Below are 24,652 nucleotides of genomic sequence, written 5' to 3'. Positions count from 1 at the left end.
TCTCATATGGTTGTATTTTTGTCTTGGGGAAAAAAATAAAGTATAGGCTATTGTGGGTTTGAGATACTTTAGGTCACTAGTTCGTTTCTATGCAAAGAGAAATTTTAGGAAGTGCAGAGGGGGAAGGTGGCAGAGATTTCTAAATGAACAGAATACCTGCCCCTAATTTTTTCTTAGATGCAAATGTCTTAGTTTAAGCTGCTATGAGGATAATATAACCTAAATGCTTCCACACAAGCGCAGTTATCTGGAGCAGAAGGAGGTCAGAAAGAGAGAATATCAGGTTTTGTTAACAGGAAAAAAAAGTTACTATGCAGGAATTCATCAAATATTAATAAGTTTTCCCATAGGGATGATTAGAAAGAAAATGAATCCCCTTATCAATTCCCAACGCAAGTGAATTAGAGAAAAATGCAGCCAAATAAGCAGAGGTACTTACCGCTCTCCCGAGGGAAGGTGATGTCTTAATAAGGTACCGTGCAAAATGTTTTGAGAGCGCCGGCTGAGAAGTGGTACAGATACGGGAAACGTTAACATTTACTTTTATTAGTATGCTGACGCAAGAAGTATCAGTGCAGCCTCTGCTTTGCGTCCGGACGTGTCGCTCCGCGTGCTGGCGATGAAGAAGGGAGCTGGGGCGCAGATTCTGCAGTCCACGCTCGCAGCCTCTGGGGCTGCGCTGCAGTGGGGTGTGAAATGTTCGTGTGTACCAAAGCTTAGGGGGCCTTTCTGGAGCAGGAGGGACTCGAAGGGCACGGAGGAACATGATCTCATTTAAGGCATGTGATTCTGAGGTGTTCAGGGTCCAGCATAATTTGGGCGGAAAGGCTAACTGCTAAAACAGCAGCCCCTCGAGAGCGGCCAGAGCAGCGGGTGCAATGTTTCCTCCGGTCCGGCAAGAGGCGCTAGGGGCGAGTCCGGGGCCTGGGGCCACTCTCGCCAGCCGCTCGTCTCTTGGTTCCTCCCCCAGCCCTCCGCCGCGGGTGGGAGAGGACGCAGCCAGCACGCGTGCGCGCTCCGTCGGTGCGGCTAGTCTGCGTGCGTGAGTGGGAGGTGGCAGGCCTCAGCCCCTGGCCTTCTTCGCTGACTGTTCCAGCGCGACGTTTCCAGCTATGAACCGGTTTGGTACCCGGTTAATGGGAGCCACCGCGACACCGCCGCCGCCGCCGAAAGCCCGCAGCAATGAAAACCTGGACAAAATTGATATGTCTTTGGGTGAGGAGCCGAGTCGCACCGAGTTGGAGTGGGAGGAGGTGTGGGTGGAATCAAGTACCGCGGTTTGTGGGGGAAGGGGCGGTTGGCCGCAGTTGTCGATGGAGTTTTCTTACGGGTGGGCGGAACCAAGTGGGGGCCGGTGGGGACGGGGGGAGCGCTTTCTGGAGTCAGGATCGAGCCCGAGGGCCTCGGGCGTCTCCTCGGCGGGGCTGTGTCTGAGGGGACGGGGGGCGCTTCGGGCCGGGAGGTTGGGAAGGCAGAGGAGTGCGGATCCTGTTTCCGCACCCCCCCAAAGGGTAGCCACTGCTCGCGGGTGACCCCGGCTCTTTGTGAGGAAAACTCCGCGGGTTTCACCTCAGGCTTGTGCGCGGTGGGCGTTATCGTGGGGCGAGGGCGAGGGTCGGACGGAGCCGTCCTTTCTGAGGAAGCTCTTTGAGAGCCCGGCGGGTTCGGTTAAATCCGTGGTTCCCGAGAAGGGCTGGTTGGGCGTTTTATGCGCCCGGGCCTGCGCCTGGCGCCGCACAGAAGCGTCAAGACGCCCCGAGAGTTGGTCGTTTCTGACGGGCTCCAGACGGCCGGGCCACCGCGGGGCCGGGGCGCTTGACAGAAAGAAAAGATAGTTAGGAAGGACTTCGTGGGATGGTGGTGTATTAGGCGGTGCCTAGAAAAGCACAGTCTCCTCATCGAGTCCTTCAAGCTAGCAAATTAGAGAAAAACGAAGCGAAAACCGAAGGAGGGTTTGATGGGAAGCCAAGTAAAGCATAGGATCTAAAAGAGTGGGGTGGTTTGGTGACGATTAGGTAAAAAGCAGGGAGATTGGCGATTCAATTAAAAATTCAGACCTAACACCACTGAGGGACTAGTCTCTGTTTGGCTTGGTTGGTTTAAAAGTAATTCCGTTTTTGTCGGGATTCAGGTTTTGGTATTAAATGTGGTTAGCTCTGCCTCAGGCCTACAATTTTTCGGATATTTGAAAAGTACCCGACTAGGGGATACAGAGGTGTAACTTTTCCGACGACGATATTTTTCTTTTTTGTTGTGGTTTTTCTGCAAAGTTCGTAGTCAAAAGTCAAGACCTCTTGGTTTCTGTGTTTGTCTTAAGTTAGAACCCAAGATGTGAATTAAGCAAATCATCAGAAATCATAGGTTTGGCCTCAAGTCTTGCCTACTACTGCTAGTCAGTAGTGACCTCTAAAGAAATGAGAAATGAGAAATCTTTTGAATTAAAGCCAAGAAAAAATATAATAATGAATATTTATTGAGTGCTTACTACTTGCCAAGCACTGGACTAAGTATTTTATATGTGTTAAATTATCCCGATAATAACCCTATGAGGTACTTACTCCTAATGATAATGAGCATGCATGGAATCCTGAATCCCAGACTGTCTCAGTTCAAATCCTGCTTCAGACACTTATTAGCCATTTGATCTTGGGCAAATTGCTTCTCAGTGCCTCATCTGTAAAAAGGTGAGATATTACGTCAGAGGGTTGCTGTAAGTATTAAATAAGTCAATAAGCAAATGTAAACTGCTCAGAACAGTACCTGGTACACAGTAAGCACCATATTTACATATATACACACACAGACTGTATAAGCCGTTGTTGTTATTCCCATTTTACAAAACCTGAGGCATAGAGAAATTAAGTAACTTGCCCACAGTCATACAGCAAGTAAGTGATGGAGTCAGGATTTCAGTCTGGTTCTAGAGCACCAAGCTCTAGATGTAGGAAGTGTTAACCATGTAGTGTCATAAGCATTACATTTCTTAAGTTTCTAAGATTTTGTATGTATTTTGTTCAGTGATTAGGATGTTCAAATGAAGAAAACTGAGGGATAATTCTCTTTGAAGATAGAAGTGAAGTGCAGCGGATAGCTAAAAGAGATTGGTCTCTCTTCTCCCTTAAGAACATACAGCATTCTGTCAGGTGCCCTTTTTTTTTTAGGTGCTTTGTTTTGTTTTAGTGAGAATTTTACAGAGATGTGATGAAGAGAGAGGTATTTTAAGCAATTATTATGCTTTGTGAATATCCCATTTTATCCAGTGTGCGTAGGTTGTAGAATCTAATTTTTTGTTTTGTTTTTAATTGTGACTCTATCAGGTTTATGTGAATATTCATATGGAATTATCTACCAAGGTTACCAATAGCTGGCCTCATTGTGGCTCAATTTCTTAATTTAAAAAAAAGAAATTTCTTTCTTTCTTTCTTTGGCTGTGCCAGGTCTTAGTTGTGGCACACGGGGTCTTCGTTGCTGTGTGCCAGATCTTTAGTTGCAGCATGCGGGGATCCTTTAGTTGCGGCATGCGGGCTCTTAGTTGCAGCGTGAGGGATCTAGTTCCCTGACCAAGGATGGAGCCTGGGTTCCCTGCCTTGGGAACACAGAGTCTTAACCGCTGGACCACCAGGGAAGTCCCTCAGTATCTTAGTTTGAAAATGGGTATTATAATAGTTATTTCATAGAATTATTGTGAGAATTGAATGAATACATGTTTCCAGAACAATCCTATTAGTACTCAGTTACTACTATTACTGTTATTGTTATCACGTGTATACCCCTAGTTTTTTATAAAAGTAGCTCATAGTGGATTTTTTTTTTTATTTCTGATGCCTACCTACCCTGTCTACTCCTTGATTAGGAGAAAGCCATTATCTTCTTTTAGATTGGAAGAATCCTCTCTGTCATGGTAGCTCCTTTTAACTTGAGGATTTAGATAATAAAATGTTTAAATAGAAAACATAATATTATGTTTGATATGCTTTTCTACTTTTAATTTTTAGTTATGTTTATACTCTATAATGCTCTGTTTTTAAATCAGCCTGGTTAGTCAAAATTATACTCTGCCTTTTTTTATTTTGTGGTTCCCCAGACCAAGTTCATTTTTTGGGGGTACTCTAATGGCTCTGAGATCTCAGACTTCTGGTGAAGAATAAGTAGCACCCTGTTAGAGGAAAGTAGTGTTTTGAAAGTGGTGTCTAACTATTCCCTTTCTGCTTACTGAGAATTTAACATGTTCATGGCTCTGATATTTGTGAAATCTTTGTATTTTGTAAAAAACTGTTCTTGAGTGTCTTTGATGAACTTTTTTGTAGCTGAATGATGGATCTCAAGATAACAAACTACTTTGAAGGGATTTGAATTATTTTCTATGAATATTTAAATGTCGTTTAGAGTCTTAAAGATTAGAGATTGGTGCACCTCAACGAAGAGTAGCCCCCACTTGCAGCAACTAGAAAAAGCCCACAAGCAGCAACGAAGACCCACTGCAGACATAAATAAATAAATAAATAAATTTTTTAAAAGATTAGAGATTAGTGAGGTAGAGTAGTAATATATAAGAAAGGATCCCTGTAATCTATATTTCCTTCTTTGACTTCAGAAAAGACTAGTTATATTGATATAGTTGTTAGATTATTTGTATTTAGAGTAGTTTGGAAAAAAAAACAACTGAGGTTAGTTTTGTTAATTTTATTAAGAAGTTGTTGATGTTCAATTTATTTGGTTTACTGTATTTTCAGTCAGCAAAATTAATATTGGAGTTGGAACTTTGGAGAAAGTGTTTGGATATTCTTAAATGAGTATTTTTTGTCTTCTAGTAATCTCCTTTAAACAGATGTAAATAGGGATCTGGAGTACATTTAGTTTTCTGATCTTGACATTGTTCTGTTGTGGTATTAGAGCAATGTGATGTTTGTGAATTACCTTGGGACAGTCTGGAAGTGTTTTGGGAAATAATAAGACTTAGAACAGTGTAGAGGGAATTCCCTGGTGGTCCAGTGGTTAGGACTCCACGCTTCCACTGCAGAGGGCATGGGTTTGATCGCTGGTCATCGGGGAACTAAGATCCTACAATCCTGCGTGCCGTGCAGCACGGCCAAAAAAAGGGAGAGAGAGAGAGGGAACAGTGTAGAAAGAAAATTAAGGTAACCCTGAATTGCTTTGCTAAATGAGCAAAGAACCAACAGTATTTTCTTTTTGTACTATACCTTTATTATGGTACTTGTTTAATTTTTTGTTTACTATTTACATGACTGTTTCCACCATTAATTTTAAACTTACTGAGAATAGGGATCATATTTTACTTTTGTTTGTTTCTGTTACAGCACAGCCTACCACATATATTCACTGCACATAGTATATACTCAATAAATATTTGCTGAATTTAGGTGAACTTAGAAATTTAGTCTTTGAATGATTTATTTTTTGACTGCCAATGGTTTTATTGAAAGGTGGTCATCTTTAAAAACTGGAGACTTCTGTGATTATGGAAAGTAAGTATGAGTAATTTTTGTAAACAGGTTTTTGCTCATTTATATTTATTAGGGAAAGAAATACTATGAATAACAGAAATCTTCATTAGTTGGTAGCTCTGCTTTGGGCTATTGACTTCAACTTTTCCTACAAAACCATTGTTCATTGCTCCAAATATATTGGCTGATTTGAGCTTTTATGTTCATATCATTATTATCCACTTATCAAAGTGCTTTCAAAGTAGAAAAGAAGTTAGGGACATAGGAAATCTTATCAACTAGAAAATGAGACTGAGTAATTGAGTCATTACGTTAAAATGAAGGTAATCATCACATTTCGTCTATCACAGATGATATCATCAAATTGAATCGAAAGGAAGGAAAGAAACAGAATTTCCCAAGACTAAATAGAAGACTCCAGCAAAGTGGTGCCCGGCAATTCAGGATGAGAGTAAGATGGGGAATTCAACAGAACTCTGGTAAGTTTTGCAAGTAAGCTTTAATAAAGAGCCGTTATTTGTGGGTTCATAGTATACTACCTTTGATACATACTTAAAGCGTGGAGGAAGTATATCAGTACCCTTTGTGATGTGTATTTTTCCTTCTCTCAGAGTTTTGTTTAATCTTACAATCTGGTAAAAATTCAGGTTTCCTTAAATAGGTGATAACACTATTTCTTAAAAACATTAAGTCATTTTAAAGTAACCTCAGTATATAAAGTCTTTATTATATTTAGGACTATAATAAAGGATCTTACATATCATGAAGTCTTAATCTCCTTCACAATTAGAGTTTTGTCTGATGGATGACTATGTAACTCCAGCTTAAATATATTCAGTGAAAGAGCATACCACCTCACAACATAACTTATTCCATTATTGGAGACAGCACTGTTTACTAGAAAATTCTCTTAATTTGAATTAAATCATGCCTTCCTGTTAATTCTATAGAGTTACAGGAAACAGGTTTCTGTATGAAAACCTTTTATAAATATGTGGAGACTACTATTCTGCATAGAAAATGACCTCTAGATTATTTATCTTATCATCCAGGACCTTTAGGATTTGTTAAATCCTCCAGAGGTAACACAGAATTGAATGGTTTAGATATGGTCTAATGATCTTGGAACTCTACATATACAGTTATTTTTGGTAATCTGGAAGGTTATTTATTTATAACATTTTGTTCCAAAATAGACTTAACGCAGTAACTGAATACTATTAATTATATGTGACTCATTAACTTTTTTAGCAGTTACATCAGCATTTAATTAATTAATTAATTAATTTTTTTTTTTGCGGTACGCGGGCCTCTCACTGTTGTGGCCTCTCTTGTTGCGGAGCGCAGGCTCCGGACGTGCAGGCTCAGCGGCCATGGTTTACGGGCCTAGCCGCTCCGCGGCATGTGGGATCTTCCCGGACTGGGGCACGAACCCATGTCCCCTGCATCAGCAGGTGGACTCTCAACCACTGCGCCACCAGGGAAGCCCACATCAGCATTTTAGAATAAACATTTGTTCAGATTTTTTAAACTCTAGATCTTTTTTACACATGTGAAAAAATGTTTGATAAACTAATTCCTAAGTTGATTTTTATCCTATATGTTAAAAACCATAGAAAATAATCTCCAATAGGTTGAACATAATTAATCCTATGTTTAACAGCTAATATACCAACATATCCTTAACATATGCCTGTAACTAAGATTAGACCCTGCAGAAGAATTTATTCTTCCCTAGTAATTCCTGGGATAGCTGAACCCAAGTAAGTAAATCTTGTAATAGGTATTTAGCTATAGAAAATTAATATTTAATTCCAGTGATTTATATTTAAAGGTTTCTTATAAATGTTACTCAACATACCATATTTTATATATGATTTGTTTTAAAATAATTTCAGAGTTCATAGAAGCCAGAAATATATTTATTTATGCTAATCGTTTGTTAAATACCTGATAAATGCTCTGAACTGACCAGGTTGTCAGGGTATGTAAAGATGCACTCTTTTATTTCAAGGAATTTCTAGTAACAGAGATAAGGTAGAAAACATAGAGTTAAGACATATCATAAGAGAAATTCTGATTGTACTACAGGATTTTAGGTAGGGATTTTGTCCTAAGAAAATTAGTGGTGATTTAATGGATAAGGTGAAATAGGATCTGATTCATGAAGGATCAGAAAAGCTTTCCTTTTACAGGAGTTATAATCTGAGCCTTGAGTTAAAGGATACCCAGTGGCAGCTTAGGATTTTCTAAGATTGAAATTGCGCTTGTATGTTCTCCACTTACATGTGTCAGGGCCTAAAATAGAACAGCTGCTGCTGTCACTGAATGTTCAGAGAGGTATGGGATTTTCTTAAGCTCTAATTGGTTTGTAAAAGTTAAGATTTCCACGTTATAATGTCAGTGAGGATGTTAGCTTGAGGTAAGGGAATAAGTAGCACAGAGAGCCCTTAGCAAATACTCAATATTTATTTATTTATTTATTTTAAAATTATTTATTTATTTGGCTGCACCGGTTCTTAGTTGCGGCCCGCAGGATCTTCTTTGCCATGTGCAGGATCTTTAGTCGTGGCATGCGGGCTTGTACTTGTGGCATGCAAGATCTAGTTTCCCTGACCAGGAGTCGAATCCGGGCCCCCTGCATTGGGAGTGTAGAACTTTAACTGCTGGACCACCAGAGGAGTCCCTCAATAATTTATTTTTGACGGCTGAACAGACAAGTGAATAAAGTCTTCCTAATTCTGTACCTGAAATATAATTTAGTCATTCAATACATACTTGTACAAACAACCTAAATGTCTTTCAGGGATGGAATACTATACAACAGCAGTTCTCAAAGTCCAGAGATCCTGGGGAATCCCCAAGACTCAAGGGGTTCACATGGTCAAAACTATTTCTATAATACTAAGACATTGTGTTTTCAGTCTTATTCTCTCATAAATGTACAGTGGACTTTCCAAAGTCTACATGACATGTGATAAATAAAACATATTGGAAGCAGAAGCAGAAATGCGAATCTAGCTATCTCCTATTAAGCCACACACTAAAGAGATTTGCAAAAATGCAAATCAATGCTACTCTTCCTATTAGATATTTTTGTTTGTTTAGGAATACAGTAATTATTTTTCATTAAAAATGTTATTTGCCCTACATGTTGTGAGTTTATTGTTGTTTTAATAAAATAACAAATAGTTTTTAAATGTCTTAGTTTTCATTTGTAGTGTGGTAAATAGCAGTAAACATAAACCCTATATATCAGAAATACCAGAAACAAAAACTCTTTGGGGTCCTCAATAATTTTTAAGAGTATAAAGAGGTCCTGAGACCAAAAAGTTTGAGGATGCTATTTCTTTTAGAGGTAGAGGAGACAGAGAAATAGTTGTATGCTTCTTTAAAAGGAGCCAGTAATATGATTGCATACACTCTGTGATATGATATTTCCCAGAAAATCCCTCAAACCTTCGTGTAAGTGATCAGACTACAGAAATTATTTAGGCAGCTTGATGTGTGTGTGAAAGAAATTCATGAAGGGATTGGGCTAACGATTCAAAGGAAAGATGAAAATTCATGTGTCTAGTTTTAGTTGTTCTCAACATTGGTTGCATCTGTGGAGCTTTATAAATTAGACTGATGCTCTGGCTGCACTCCATTGCTACTGAACCAGAATCTGCAGAAGTAGGGCCTGGGTTTGTTTGGTTTTTTTTTCTTTTAAGCTCCATATGTCCTTCTCATACATGGCTAGTAGTGTTAAACTGCTGCTCTGGTGGAGCTGAAAATGTGAAAGGACCTTCATAGAGGTAGTAGTTGAAGTAATGAGAATGAAGGTACTCTAGAAAGACGAGAACTTTCTAAAGGGGCTGATTGGATGAAAACCAAGAAAAGACTATTGCGTGAAACATGACAGTGACAGCGTGAAAAATACAACCATTGCTAAAACTGAGATAGAGCTAGTGAAGTTTGTTCAAAGATAGAAAAGGAGGAAGGAGGAAGGGATGATCTAGGCTTGTTAGAAGGTAGAGGATAAGAAGCCACTGGAAGGAAAGAAAGAAAAGATGGTAGAACAGGGCTTCCCTGGTGGCGCAGTGGTTGAGAGTCTGCCTGCCGATGCAGGGGACATGGGTTCGTGCCCCGGTGCAGGAAGATCCCACATGCCGCGGAGTGGCTGGGCCCGTGAGCCATGGCCGCTGAGCCTGCGCGTCCGGAGCCTGTGCTCCGCGATGGGAGAGACCACAACAGTGAGAGGCCCGTGTACCGCAAAAAAAAAAAAAAAAGATGGTAGAACGGGTGATGAGTATGGGAACAATGACTATAACAGTCAGAAATAGAAGGCACCCAGGAATAGAATTCTATCCCATACTTGTGTCCTTTTATTCTTGTTTTTTTTTTTAAATTTTATTGAAGTATAGTTGGTTTACAAGGCTGTGTTAATTGCTTCTGTACAGCAAAGTGACTCAGTTATAGATGGATAAATTCTTTTTCATATTCTTTCCATTATGGTTTATTACAGGATATTGAATATAGTTCCCTGTGCCATACAGTAGGACCTTGTTGTTTATCCATCCTATATATATACTAGTTTGTATCTGCTAATCCCAAACTCCCAATCCTTCCCTCTCCCTCCCCTTTTATTCTTGTTAATGAGATTTTCTCATGAGTCTTTTTCGTCTACGCCTCAAACTTTGGTATAATAATGGACTCCTCCTCTCTTTAAACTTTCTCTTTGTTCTACTAATTCATTCATTCTTTTGGAATACGTTCAAATTTCTTTGCTCCTTTCCCAGTCCCTTATGTTGTGTTTGAGTGTTGCGATAGCATCTGAAATGGTTTCACTGCCTTCTCTCTCTTTCTTCCATTCAGTATAACATACTGCTTCTAGACTGTTATAATCTGATCATGAATTCAGCGAGCCCCCCCTCAGTTCCCTTTCAAGTATAGTCTTTTTTTTTCATCTTTATTGGCATATAATTGGTTTACAATGGTGTGTTAGTTTCTGCTTTATAACAAAGTGAATCAGCTATGCATATACATATATCCCCATCTCTCTTCCCTCTTGCATCTCCCTCCCTCACACACTCCCTATCCCACCCCTCTAGGTGATCACAAAGCACCAAGCTGATCCTCCTGTGCTATGCGGCTGCTTCCCACTAGCTATCGGTTTTACATTTGGTAGTGTATATATGTCCATGCCACTCTCTCACTTTGTCCCAGCTTAACCTTCCCCCTCCCCGTGACCTCAAGTCCATTCTCTAGTAGGTCTGCTTCTTTATTCCCATCCTGCCCCTAGGTTCTTCATGACCATTTTTTTTAGATTCCATATATATGTGTTAGCATACAGTATTTGTTTTCTTCTTTCTGACTTACTTCACTCTGTATGACAGACTCTAGGTCCATCCACCTCACTACAAATAACTCAGTTTCTTTTTATGGCTGAGTAATATTCCATTGTATATATGTGCCATATCTTCTTTATCCATTCATCTGTCGATGGACATTTAGGTTTCTTCTATGTCCTGGCTATTGTAAATAGAGCTGCAGTGAACATTTTGGTACATGACTCTTTTTGAATTATGGTTTTCTCAGAGTATATGCCCAGTAGTGGGATTGCTGGATCGTATGGTAGTTCTATTTTTAGTTTTTTAAGGAACCTTCATACTGTTCTCCATAGTGGCTGTATCAATTTACATTCCCACCAACAGTGCAAGAGGGTTCCCTTTTCTCCACACCCTCTCCAGCATTTACTGTTTGTAGATTTTTTGATGATGGCGATTCTGACTGGTGTGAGGTGATACCTCATTGTAGTTTTCCATTCACTTCTTATCCTTTTCTCTAGACTGTCTCTCAAATCACTGTGGTTGCCCATGTCTTTGTACTTGTCACTTTATGCCTCTCTCCCTATTCACATCTTGCCTGTTTTGTAATACCTAGCTCAGAGCCTGCTTTTTCTGTCATAGCTGTGTTTTTCTCTTTGGAAATGTACCATAGATTATATTCTACCTTTTATTATTCTTTAATTTTTATATATAACAGTTTGGAAAATGCTCAATTTTTCGAGCCACAGACTTGCACTTAGATCATGGCTCTGCCATTTTCTAACTGTGCCCTCTGGGTAGTCACTGTTCTTCGCCTCACTTTGCTCACTTGCAAAATTGAGATGTTAGCGTCAATTTCATCAAGTGCTCATTTAAATTAAGGTACTCAGAACAGTGCCCAGCACAGTGGTAGCTGCTTCATTATTTAATACAAATAAAAATAGCAAGTAGTTGTAGATTTAATTTGAATATACAGGTTTCCCCAACATGCTTAATCTTTGTTTGGTTGCAATTCTAGAAGGGAATCACACATAGAACAGCAATAATTTGATCCTAATATTTAATTTTATTGCTTTTTTGCTTTATTGCTTTTTTGCTGATTATAAAAGTAATAAAATCAGCACCTTTAGTACTGAGGCAGAGCACCCAAAAAGGGAACAAATCTACAAGAACTCCTTACCACACTGAGTTGCCGTGCTGGTGGAATTCGCTGGGAAGTGATCTATAGGGGTAATGCAGCTTTAATTCACTGGAGGATGAGCAGGGCCAGAATTAGAGTGATGCCTAGGACTAGATCTAGATAGATACCGAGGGCCTAATATTTAAGGTGTCACTCATTCTCAGATTTTATGCCCTAGGCGCCTCTCTTGCCTCACCATAGTCTCAGCTTTCAGGGGAGGGCTAATGAGTACCACTGGGTGTCCTATGCCACAGGAGCAAGCCTTGAGGTGCACACTGGAACTTAGAAGAAAAGCTCCTTCTTCTTCTAGAGTCCCTCCAGTGCCCTCTGCTGACAAAGCTTAACATCGTGCCAGCTGGTAAGAGATGTTCCAGTAACAGAAGTGGGACAGTAAAGAGTGAATTGAGAGCTGAAAGGCAATAAATTGGTAAATGGTTCAACCATCATAACATAACAGGTTTTTCTAACTGTCTAGTTGAATTCTGGTCTCAAAGTAGGTACACCATAAAAAAGCATTATGGAATTAGATAAATTCGACAGTGACATATACATGATTATGGCTTAAGAGATTCATCACACACAGTCCTGAGAAATCCTACAGTAAACTATTTTAACTTTGTTTAGTTTGACTATGAAACAGGTTGGTAGACCTGTTACCACATTGCAGGTGTATAGTATTATACAGGATTCCATTCTAAAGACATTCCCCCCCAAATTAGAATTAAGATAAGCATGCCCAATATCACAATTGTTACTTAGCATAGTTCTCTGGAATTTCTGGCCATTGCATTAAGAAGTAAAAGAATTTGAGGTATAATTATTGGAAGGAAGAAGGTAGTATCATTTGTGGGTAATATGATTGTCACTCAGAAATCCCAAGAAAATAATTTGAAAGACTATTAGAACTAATAAGTGAATTCAGTGGAAAGGCTGATTAAAAGCTATTAATTAAAACCTCAGTAGCTTTCTGTAATCCCAGGAATGACAATATGAAGATTATTAATAGATAAGGGATCTTTTTTTGTGATTGACAACAAAGGTATAAAATACCTAGTAATAAGCTTAACAAGAAATGTGCAGGACCTATGGGAGGAAAAGCTTGAAACTTTACTGAGCCAATTTAGTGACAGAAGAAGACTTGAATAAGTGGAAAGATGTAACGTGTTCCTGAATATTGTAAAATGTCGATTCTTGATAAATTAATTATAAATTTAAAGTAATTCTTCTATCAAAGCATCAAAGGAAATTAGAACTTGACCCTAGAAAACTGGTTTATGAACATGATAGTTTGTGAGTGGAAGAATACAGATAGTCAGAAAACCCATGGAAAGTGTTCATTATTACTAGTAAACTACCAAATACAAGTTGTTTTTTTTAATCTCAAACGCTAAATGATAAAGATTAAAAAGAATAATATTTAAAGTTGTCAATGATACGGAAAAAGTGGCACCCTTATGTTCCTGGGAATATAAATAAATATAGTTATTCTGGAGGGAATTTTTTACAATATGAATCAAAATCCTTTAGAATTTGCTTTACTCTTTGATACAGCATTTTGATCTTTGGAAATTTATATATTGAGGAAATATCATGGATGTGTATAAAAATGTTATCTGTAGTGTTATTGCAATGTTATTTATAATAGTGTAACATTAGAAGTAACTAAAATGATTAGTATGAATATTAAAGACATAGGATTAATATTCACAATACAGTGTTAATGTAGACTACAAAGTAGTATATGGAGTAGTGAAATGTGGTTGCTGGAAGATTGACTCAGTCCATTTTCTGGGCACATGGTACTACAGAATTGTGAATTACCTCATGTGATAGTCTTTTGAGTTGCTTAAAGACAGTTGAAACTAAAAGTGTTAATTTGAGATGTATGTATACAAGTAAAAGACTAGAAAAATATAAAATGTTAGTAGTTGTTGTCTCTAAGTGGTGGGCTAATGGTGGTGGCTTTTATATTCTTATTTGTACTTTATATGTTTTTAAGATTTCTGTACTGAGCACGTTTACTTTTTCATAATTAGAAAATAAGTATTTAAATAGGTAAGATACATAATGGAAAAGCAAAGTCAGTAATATCATATGCCGCAGAGATTAAAATATATATCCATTGGAGTTTACTGCAGACTTTAGCAAAAGCATTTTGAATATAATAAGACTGAAAACAAAGAAGCCAGATTGCAACATCGTAAGAAAATAGGAGATGAGATAGTGATTCCACTCTGGATCAGTGCCATCCAACAAATAAAATATGAGCCACATATTAATAATATATTTTATTTAACCCAGTACATCTAAAATATCATTCTAACATATGATTAATATAAAATTATTAATGAAATATTATACATTCTTTTGTTACATCTCAATTCAGACTAGTCATATTTCAAGTACTCAATAACCACATGTGGTTAGTGGCTACCATGCTGCACAGGGAAAGTTGAGACTGTTCTGTTTGTTGAGAAAGTAATGCCAAAGAGAGGATAGCTGGGGGGAAATGTGAGAATCCTCTAGTCCTTTGCAGTCCATTACAGCAGCAGAACCCTTTCCAATAGCTTATTGCCTCTTTAAAAGTGAAATATTTTATGTAATTTTAAAGAAGTTATATAAATAGTAATATAATAATAATATAAGAAATATTATATGAATAATAATAAATGAAAAAAACTCTCATATCCTCCACCCTACTTAAGAAATAGAATATCCTGTGACCTGTGTGTCACTCAGTTGCAGTCTTAGATTGATTTTTTTTTTTTCCTCCTCTCCTCCAGGTTTTGGTAAGAATAGTCTGAGCCGTAGAGGAAGAGTGATGCCTGGAAAGAGACGTCCTTATGGAGTTATCACTGGCCTTGCAGCTAGGAAAGCAACTGGAATTCGAAAAGGAATTAGTCCTATGAATCGACCACCTCTAAGTGACAAGGTAGGATGATGGCTAATCCTGAGTCAGAAACTCTTTTCCTTACAAATGAGTCTGTATTCAAAACAGAAACAGACTCAACAGACATAGAAAACAAACTTACAGTTACCAAAGGGGATGGGGAGGGGGGAGGGATAAATTAGGAGTATGGGATTGACAGATACAAATTACTATACGTAAAATAGATAAGCAACAAGGATTTACTGTATTATCACAGGGAACTATATTCAGCATCTTATAATAACCTATAATGGAAAATAATCTGAAATATATATATATTTATGACTGAATCACTTTGCTCTACACCTGAAACGAACACAATATGTAAATCAACCATACTTCAATTAAAAAAAGAGAAAGAAACCCTTTTCCTTTATTCGTACTAATATTTCTGTGAATGAGCTTGAGAGAGCATTTTATTTGAATATTTTGGGTTTTTTTAATATAGTACTTTGGGGCTTATATAAAAAATTCAATAATTAAATAATAATTATTGTCATTCATGAAGAATACCTAAATTTCCACATTCTCAAATATAAGTTTTTTTAGAGGTTCTTGCCTTTCCCTGTGTGTGTGTGTGTGAAGTTTTTAACGGGATAGTGTGTGTCTGCAGTTTTTAACAGGTTATTGACGTATAATTTTATACTATAAAATTCATTTGTTTTAAGTGTACAATTCAGTGAATTTTAGAAAATTTATAGAGTTGAACAATCATCACAATAATTAATTTTAGAACATTTCTATCACTCTAAAAAGAAATCTCAAGTCCATTCACAGTCATACCCTGTGATATGCCCCAGGCAACCACTAATCTACTTGCTGTAGATATTTTATAAATTTGCCTTTCTGGCATATTTCATATACAGGCATACCTTGTTTTATTGTACTTCACTTTATTGTGCTTCACAGATACTGCGTCTTTTTACAAATTGAAGATTTTTGGCAACCCTGCACTGAGCAAGTCTGTTGGTGCCGTTGTTCCAACAGCATTTGCTCACTTTGTGTCTCTGTGTCACATTTTGGTAATTCTCGCAATATTTCAAACTCTTTCATCATTATATTTGTTATGGTGATCAGTGATCTTTGATGGTACTATTGCAAAAAGATCACAACTCGCTGAAGTCTGAGATGATGCGTAGCATTTTTAGCAATAAAGCATTTTTAGATTAAGGTATGTACGTTGTTTTTTTAGGCATAATGCTGTGGCACATTTAATAGACTACAGTATAGCATAAGTATAAATTTTTATATATAGTGGGAAACCAAAAATTCATGTGACTCACTTTATTGTGATATTTGCTTTATTGCAGTGGTCTGGAACCAAATCCCCAGTAACTCCGAGGTATGCCTGTAAATGGAATCATACAATAGTATGTAGGCTGGCATTTAGCCATAATACTTTTGAGGTTCATCATGTTGTAGCATGTCTCAGTACTTCATCTCTTTTTATTAGTGAATAATATTTCATTGTATGAATATTTTGTTTACCCATTCACCAGTTGATGGACAACATTTTGGTTTTTTCCACTTTTTTGGGTATTGTGAATATGTTGCTGTGAACATTGCCTGTAAGTCTGTATGGACACAGGTTTTCATTTCTCTTGGGTGGATACCTATCTCCCCTAGTTGATACTTTTAATTAGAGTTACAATTATTTACCCACCATAAATTAACTACTTTTCAAATCTTAACTGAATTTTTAATTACATCTCAATGAGTAATTTTTGAATTGGCTGTATAAAGCATTACTTAAAATAGTTTCACAAATGGTTTTTCTTTAACTTCTTATGTTTAGTAAGTCTGAGCCACCAAGGAATTTAATGTTCCACCCTGCTGTTTTTTAACCCCTTTTGTTTCTCTGATTATGAAAGTAATACATATTTTAATACAAAAATTCAGGACATTCATTTCTTAAATTGTCTTAAGTATCTGTATTCTGGTTAACCACAACTGTCTTCACCCCTTAACTTTTCAATTCTGCTATCACCAGCAGCTATTCTCTAAAACTTTATTACAGAACTTGCTCCAGTAAAAATTTTAAGTTACCACATGTGGTAGTCTTTTGAGTTGTTTAAAAATAGTGAAAATTGAAAGAGAATGTGCTGAATTGTGAGATCCTTTTATTTAAAGTTTGAATGATTTTGGAAAAGGTATGGTTTGAAATTTGCTGTTTCTTAAGAACCTTTCTCTCAACCTGAATACAGATTAATGTCTCAACAGAATCGACTGTGGTACTTGTGAAGCAGATCATTTTCTAGCAGTTTAGAAAATTTTTTTTTACATATAAGTAACTTAAACCATCCTCTTCTAGTCATTAAACAAATTACCTAAGTAAGTTAATTGTCCTTGAATTGCTGCATATACTTAGAAATTTTATACCATAAAAAAAGTCCTGACCACAATTAGACTTTTTGTTACTTTTTCTCTTCCTTTCCACAGTTTATATGAATTAGTGAGATTTTATTTCAATAAAAATGTACATTTTCTTACCTATGAAGTGAATTACTAAGTGGGAAAGATAGCATACTCATTTACATTACTAGTAATTACTGAGAGAGCAAATGGCTATGCCTGGAGGGGAATGGTTGTCTCTAAGAATGAATTTTCTTTTGTTTAGAGAAAGTCAGCTTAAAATATCTGCCAAGTAAAAGTTTGTAAGGGATTCTTCTACTGGAATATATAACCTTGTCAATGTCAATACTGTAACTTTTCTGTTTTAGGTTCACAGTTTCCTAAAACTGAGGGTATGTTATGTTTTGTAGAACTTTTAACTTGACTAATAATACTAAACCATTTAGTACTTCTGTGAACTTAAAAAATTTTTGTTGTTGCTGCATATATAGCAGTTATCTTCTGCTAATGGGTAGTTTTGATCTTTTGTCTGATTTTGACAGTTTATAAATACCTTATCTTCATACTATGGAATTCTATTCAGCAATAAAAAAGGAATAAATGTTAATGCGCAAGACAGTGTGGGTACATCTCAAAACATCATGCTAAGCAAAAGAACACAAACACAAAACACTATGTACTATGATTCTGTTTATTTGAAATTGTAGAAAAGGCTAAACTATAGTGACAGATCAGTCATTGCCTGGGGTTAGAGTCAGGTGGGGGAAGGAAATTGACTGCAAAGGGACACAGGGAAACTTTTAAGGGTAAGGGTACTGTTTTATATCTTGATTATGATGTGGTTCCATGATTACATGTAATTACCCAACTTCATCAAACTGTACACTTAAAATTTTATTGTATGTAAATATTACTTTAATAAAATAGCATTAAAAATAAACTACCTTAATTTCTTTCCTTCAAGGAATAATTTTTATCTCAAAATTCTGTAAGAAAAACTTATCCTTAGATATTTTTTATAAACACTTTTATACACATGTACAAACCTTAGATTCATGGAACACAAATTCCCCATATATTAATGGATTGTTAAAGTTCTTGTCCATGTATTCATCATTTACTTCATGTTGACTGAATACTCAGTATGTCCTAGACGCAAGGGATTCTGCAGTAACCCAATAGAAAATCCCTGTCTTCATGGAGAACTCAAATAAATATTAAATAATTTATCACACAAATAACTATATGATTATAATATGGCAGGTATTTTGAAGGAAAACAACATGTGACAGTAGTATCATAGAAGGAACTTTTACATTTACCTATAAAATGAGCCTTGGTATTTTTATTAAAGACAAAATACAAAGCTCGGAATGGGCCATCGTTAGTCTGATTTCATAGCATTTCTTCTGTACTCTTAATATTCTTTATTTCTCCATTTACTTCTTTTCCAAACATTCATGAAAATGAAGACTATCGTAATTTTTGTGGTTTTTAGTCAATCAATATTTATGTGATACTTCTCATATTCTTTTTTTTTTAACTTTTATTGGAGTATAGTTGCATTACAACGTTGTGTTAGTTTCTGCTGTACAGTAAAGTGAATCAGTTACAGGTATACATATCTCCACTGTTTTTTAGATTTCCTTCCCATTTAGGTCACCACAGATCATTGAGTAGAGGTCCCCTGTGCTAAACAGTAGGTTCTCATTAGTTATCTATTTTATACTTAGTGGTGTATATATGTCAATCCCAATCTCCCAATTTGTCCCATTCCCCCCTTCCCCTCCTTGGTAACCATAAGCTTGTTCTCTACATCTGGACTCTATTTCTGCTTTGCTGATAAGTTCATCTGTACCATTCTTCTAGATTCCACATATAAGGGATATTATACGATGTTTGTTTTTCTTTTTCTGATTCACTTCACTCTGTATGACAGTCTCTGGGTCTACCCATGTCTCTGCAAATGGCACTATTTTGTTCCTTTTTATGGCTGAGTAATATTCTATTGTATATATATACCACATCTTCTTTATCCATTCCTCTGTCAGTGGACATTTATGTTGCTTCCATGTCCTGGCTATTGTAAATAGAGCTGCAGTGAACATTGTGGTACATGACTCTTTTTGAATTATGGTTTTCTCAGGTTATATACCCAGTAGTGGGATTGCTGGGTCGTATGGTAGTTTTATTTTTTGTTTTTTAAGGAATCTCCATACTGTTCTCCATAGTGGCTGTATCAATTTACATTCCCACGAACAGTGCAGGAGGGTTCCCTTTTCTCCACACCTGCTCCAGCATTTATTGTTTGTAGATTTTTTGATGATGGCCATTCTGACTGGTGTGAGGTGATACCTCATTGTAGTTTTGATTTGCATTTCTCTAATAATTTGCGATGTTGAGCATCTTTTCATGTGCTTTTTGGCCATCTGTATGTCTTCTTTGGAGAATGTCTATTTAGATCTTCCCCCCAGTTATTGATTGGGGTTATTTTTTTGATATTGAGCTACATGAGCTGTTTGTATATTTTGGAGATTAATCCCTTGTCAGATTCTCAAAATATAAGAGAATCTAGATTAAATAAAAGATATAGTCCATATTGTCAGAGACTTTAGAAAAGGCTTCATGGGAAATATGGAAACCTGAATTAGGCTTTAATGATGGACTGAATTTATATATGTAGAGGGAGAAAAAGTGGACATTTCCTGTGCTTATTTTCTATGACATTGAGTTTTCTTAATTCTTGTTTTTCTACTCAGACTTCTTTGCTATCACAACCTCCCTTTTTCCTTCTCACACATTTGTTTTGGATCTTGGCTCTCTTATCTCTTCACTTGATATCAAAATCATATTTATATAAAAGATTCCCTAATTTACATTTCTGGCTCTCTAGAGGGTTCTTCTCTTGAGCTCCAGAGCCATGTTTCCTCATCACCTGTGCATCCCTCAGAATACCTCAAACTGAACATAACCAAAATAGAAAAAAATTCATTCTTCTGCTTGAATTCTTCTTTTGTTGCAAGTATTTTAAGTGTAATGTAGTTATCTTTTTCGTCACTTAGACAGGAAATATTCAAGTTGTTTTAGCACAACCTGTACATCTAAGCAGTGGTCAGTCCCTGTCCATTCTGCCTCAGAAATGTTTATTATAGTAGGGTATAGAGCAAAAAGCAATCTAATTAACATAGTTTCTTGCTTTCTGAAAGAATATAGAGCGATATTTTCCAGCGTTAAAAAGGAAGGCAAACCTTCTGAGACAAAATGAAGTACAGAGAAAACCAGTTGCAGCTCTCAAGAGACCTAACCAGTTAAATAGAAAGTAAGTACTCAAATATAAGACAGTGTTATGTTATACATCATAAATAAAGATGGACTTCTTGCCCTGAGAGTTCAAAGAAATGAATTTGCAGTGATGTTTGTAGGTATCTAGTCATTTTCACGACAGATATTTGGGATGTCTGTTTGAAAATCCAATATGGAAGTATTCAGTAATAGCTTCATTATCTCTTGGAACCAGTGTTATTGATGAATTTAACTGATTATAAACGTTTTAAAAAAGCATAACTCTGTGTCTTTCTCTTTCTTGACATATAGAGTAAAATTGCAAAAGGTGATCGTTTTGGTAAAAACACCTCTTCCAGAATTATTCAAAATTGAGAATTCTGAAAGCTGAATTTGTTATATAGTCTCAGTGGCTCTTAATAAAGCAGTGTATGTTATTTGTGGGAAAAGCAAACCTGAAAGAATTTTGCATGAATGCTTCGTAAGCTGAAATTATTTTTCTATTAATTTAAAAAAGATATAACAGGGCTTCCCTGGTGGCTTAGTGGTTAAGACTCCACGCTGTCAATGCATGGGACCCGGGTTTGATCCCTGGTCAGGGAACTAGATCCCATATGCATGCCGCAACTCAGAGTTTGCATGCCACAACTAAGGAGCCCGCCTGCTGCAACTAAGGAGCCCACCTGCCCAACTAAGACCTGGCACAACCAAATAAATAAATTAAAAAAAAAAAAGTATAACAAAACTTAAAAATTGTGGCCTATCATTATGGTATTCTGTTCTCTGTAAGGATAAAGTAGTTGACAGGCTGCAAAGTTTTCTTATTATTTCAGTTTCAAATGCCTTTTATTCATCTTTTATAGAAGATAATTCAAAGCAAAAAACCCTGAAATGAAGTTTTTGTATAAGTGGAATGGCTACAATTGCAGCTTTATTCAACTGTCATCTCTTTTTCTTTTGGGAATCATTTCGGAGTACTTTTTTGGAAAAGGGAAACTTCTCAAATAAGAGCTTGTCAATTACATGAACCATTAATGAGCCCATGTTAATTGGGCTGGCAGGGAAATTTTGCATTTGAGCTTCTATAAGTTTGGAGGTAAGATTAGGTGACCTGTTAAACATTTATTTATAAAAATAAATAAGTAGACAGAAATGAAAATTTGTTTTCTCATGTTTTACCAACTTTCTATAGAAACTAGAAAGGAATTGGTGAAAGTCAAGTCAAACATATAATTAAGATTACAATGTTCTAAGCAGGAGAGAGCAAACAGTGGAATAGTGTAAGTTTCTGTGTGATTTATATTAATATATGAAGGTTTCTGAGTGAAGGAGAGAAAATTGGAAAAGATGTTATATTTCAAGATTTTCTCTTCATTTTTTGTTTTCAGCGGTTTGACCATGATGTGCCTAGGTGTGCTTTTCTTTGTACTAATCCTGTTCATAAATCTGTACATTTATGTCTTTTACCAAATTTAGAAAGTAGCATTAAAAATGTTATTTCAGTGTCTTCAGAAGAGACCTTATATGTCAGAATATTAGACAGTTGAATATTTGTAAGAAAAATTAGGTCAGAATTAACCACATTGTTATGTAGTCTGCTACAGAGGGAGGTATTTGTAAATCAGATCTCAATAGCTTCATGTAAACAAGGGTATAATTCAGAGTCTTTGTGTTTAGTGTACCTCAGATTTTCATCCTATGAATTTAAATATTTTTGTTTATCTTTTCAAGATGTTTGAAAGTTGTTAAGTGGCCCACACTATTCATGGTGTACGTGTTTTTGTTGCAGAAATAACATTCCAGCCAATTTTACCAGGAGTGGAAATAAATTAAGTCATCAGAAAGACACTCGTCAGGCAACTTTTCTTTTCAGGAGAGGCCTGAAGGTATAAAAAACCCTTGGTAGTGTTTTCTTTTTACCCAAACAAAGGATCCTGAACATCCACCTTTAGTAATCCTCAATCATAGACATGGCCCATGATTGAGGTAGGGTTTGGGTTTAGAATATGGAGAACATGACATTAGATTAATTCCTTTTTTTTTTTTCTATTTTCTCTTTTGTTGTCCTCAGTGGCAGTGTCTTATAAGAATTTAACATGTTATTTAGGAATAAACTTTTTACTACTTGTTCTGATACAGGAACCTGAACAAAGAGGTGTTGTTAGAATAGGCACATGCCCCTCTCCTGCATTCACACACCACACTGGGTTATAAAGTTACAGAGCAGGGTAGCTCTTTGGATTCAAATCCTCTGCTTTCTATGGGATCCTCTGCTTTCTATGGGATCTACTGCTTTTTTTTTCCCTTCAGGTTCAGGCCCAGTTGAACTCAGAACAACTGCTAGACGATGTAGTAGCAAAGAGAACTCGTCAGTAAGTTTCAATTTGTTTTTCAAGATGTCATTTCAAAACTCCCAGAATAGTAGTGACCCAAATTACTTTGTACCCCAGTCGAAAAGAAATTAAATGAGACCCAAAGTGAATTAACCATTGAGCCTGAAATAAATAAATCCTATGTTGTTTTTGTTTTTTCCCCAAAAACCTTTTTCATTTTCACATGTCAGTGTTGTAAGTTTTAGCACCAAATACATTACTCTGTATTTTAATTTTTTTCTTGCCTGTTTATTCCTTTTTAATGAAACAGCTCTTTATTTTTTTATAACTACTTTCATACAAATGAACCAATTCAGGGAATAAATAGAATAAAATCCAGTAGCGCTTTTAGAAAATTTATAGATTTTTAAAAACAATAGGATGTTTTCTTTTCACATATTGTTTTTTCCTCCTTACCCCGTGAAGGTTTTTTTCAAGAATGTATTTTTGTCTGTTAGAATTGCACTCCCCAAGTGTGAGTTGTAACACTCCATCAATATGATCAGGTTTTAAAATTAAATCATTTAAAATTATGGCTACTTCTGTGAAAACAGAGCATATAAAACATGATCATTGTCCAGATATGATGCCATCTATAATGGGCATGATTTTGAGCAATTGGCGTGTCAGAAAGGCAACTATTTGAACTTGACGCTGGCAATATTCTTTTGCACAGGAGTCAGGCATTGGAAACCAAAAGAAAGGAAATAATGATCATGACATATTTGCTTCTGCAATAAACAGTATTTACATAATTGTAATAATGTAAATGCAGCTTATTTGTTTTGAACTTTAAGAATCAATCTGTAGAAAAAAGCACAAAATACTTAATTTGGTAACAGTGTGATATAAATGTCAGATTTTGACCAATATAAATATAAAAGTAAAGCTGATAAAAAGTGAGAGGTACAAAATGGGTGAAGAGGTGGAGGGAAGGAATTAGAGATGCTACTATCCGTTTATACAAATTGGGTAGGGGATAATGTCAAGAGACACTACTAAAAAAAGAGATTTTAGTATATTTAAAGTTATAATGGAAGTAAAATAGTGATATAGCCATCAGAACGTTTAGAGGTAGGAAGAGAAACTAGAGGATAGTGTAATGAGCTGAATCCTTACCATAGCAAGATAGTATTACATATGCATTTTGTTTAGTGAACTGGAAGTAACTAGCAAGCAGGAAAAACAGGAAAGGTTAAAAGTGCTGCCTCTGGGGAGCAGAAAGGGAGAATAGTGGGGTAAAGGACTGTTGTTTCTTATTAGAAGCCTTTCTGTATTATTTGATTTTTTTATGTGCATATATTTGTTACACTGAAAAATATTTAATAAATTCAGGTGTCTAGTTCTTACACCCAGGATGCTGATTAATTATATCATGGTGGGGCCCAGGTGTCTGTATATCCTAAAAAACTAAGAAAAAGTAATGGCTACTTTAAAATGTATGTTTTAATGTGGAATACACTATAGGATACATAAACTGTCATTTTAATGAAACTTTTGGTTTTTTGAAACTAGGTGGCGGACTTCCACCACAAATGGAGGAATTTTGACTGTATCCATTGATAATCCAGGAGCAGTGCAGTGCCCAGTGTAAGTCTTTTTTAGATTTTGCAAAAATTATAACTTCTCTCTATAAGATAATAGAGAAATATTTGACTTTTCTTCAGAGTATGATGGTTATGTTAGGATAAACTGAGACAAGGGTAAAAGTAATACTTGTGGTATAAAGTGGAAATAGTGTAATATAAAATTAAAGGTAGGGG

At 36.3% G+C, this 24,652-nt stretch overlaps 1 protein-coding gene across 2 annotated transcripts in view; it reads left to right on the top strand.

The window, feature by feature from the left end:
- Positions 1 to 1,038: 1,038 nt before the first annotated feature.
- The window catches only part of FYTTD1 (forty-two-three domain containing 1), a 34,239-nt gene continuing 10,625 nt past the window's right edge, over positions 1,039 to 24,652 (top strand). The window contains exons 1-7 of one of the 2 annotated variants that reach the window (XM_060010831.1): positions 1,039 to 1,215; positions 5,816 to 5,944; positions 14,738 to 14,886; positions 20,442 to 20,554; positions 22,307 to 22,403; positions 22,828 to 22,889; positions 24,405 to 24,479. In XM_060010831.1, the coding sequence (XP_059866814.1) occupies positions 1,113 to 1,215; positions 5,816 to 5,944; positions 14,738 to 14,886; positions 20,442 to 20,554; positions 22,307 to 22,403; positions 22,828 to 22,889; positions 24,405 to 24,479 (728 nt within the window). In that variant the 5' untranslated portion in view covers positions 1,039 to 1,112. The remainder of the gene's footprint in view (positions 1,216 to 5,815; positions 5,945 to 14,737; positions 14,887 to 20,441; positions 20,555 to 22,306; positions 22,404 to 22,827; positions 22,890 to 24,404; positions 24,480 to 24,652) is intronic. The other variant, XM_060010832.1, reaches the window with a different exon arrangement.

The sequence above is a fragment of the Delphinus delphis genome, chromosome 4 (assembly GCF_949987515.2).
Source record: "Delphinus delphis chromosome 4, mDelDel1.2, whole genome shotgun sequence".
NCBI lineage: Eukaryota > Metazoa > Chordata > Mammalia > Artiodactyla > Delphinidae > Delphinus > Delphinus delphis.
This window is presented reverse-complemented; position numbering and strand designations above follow the sequence as displayed.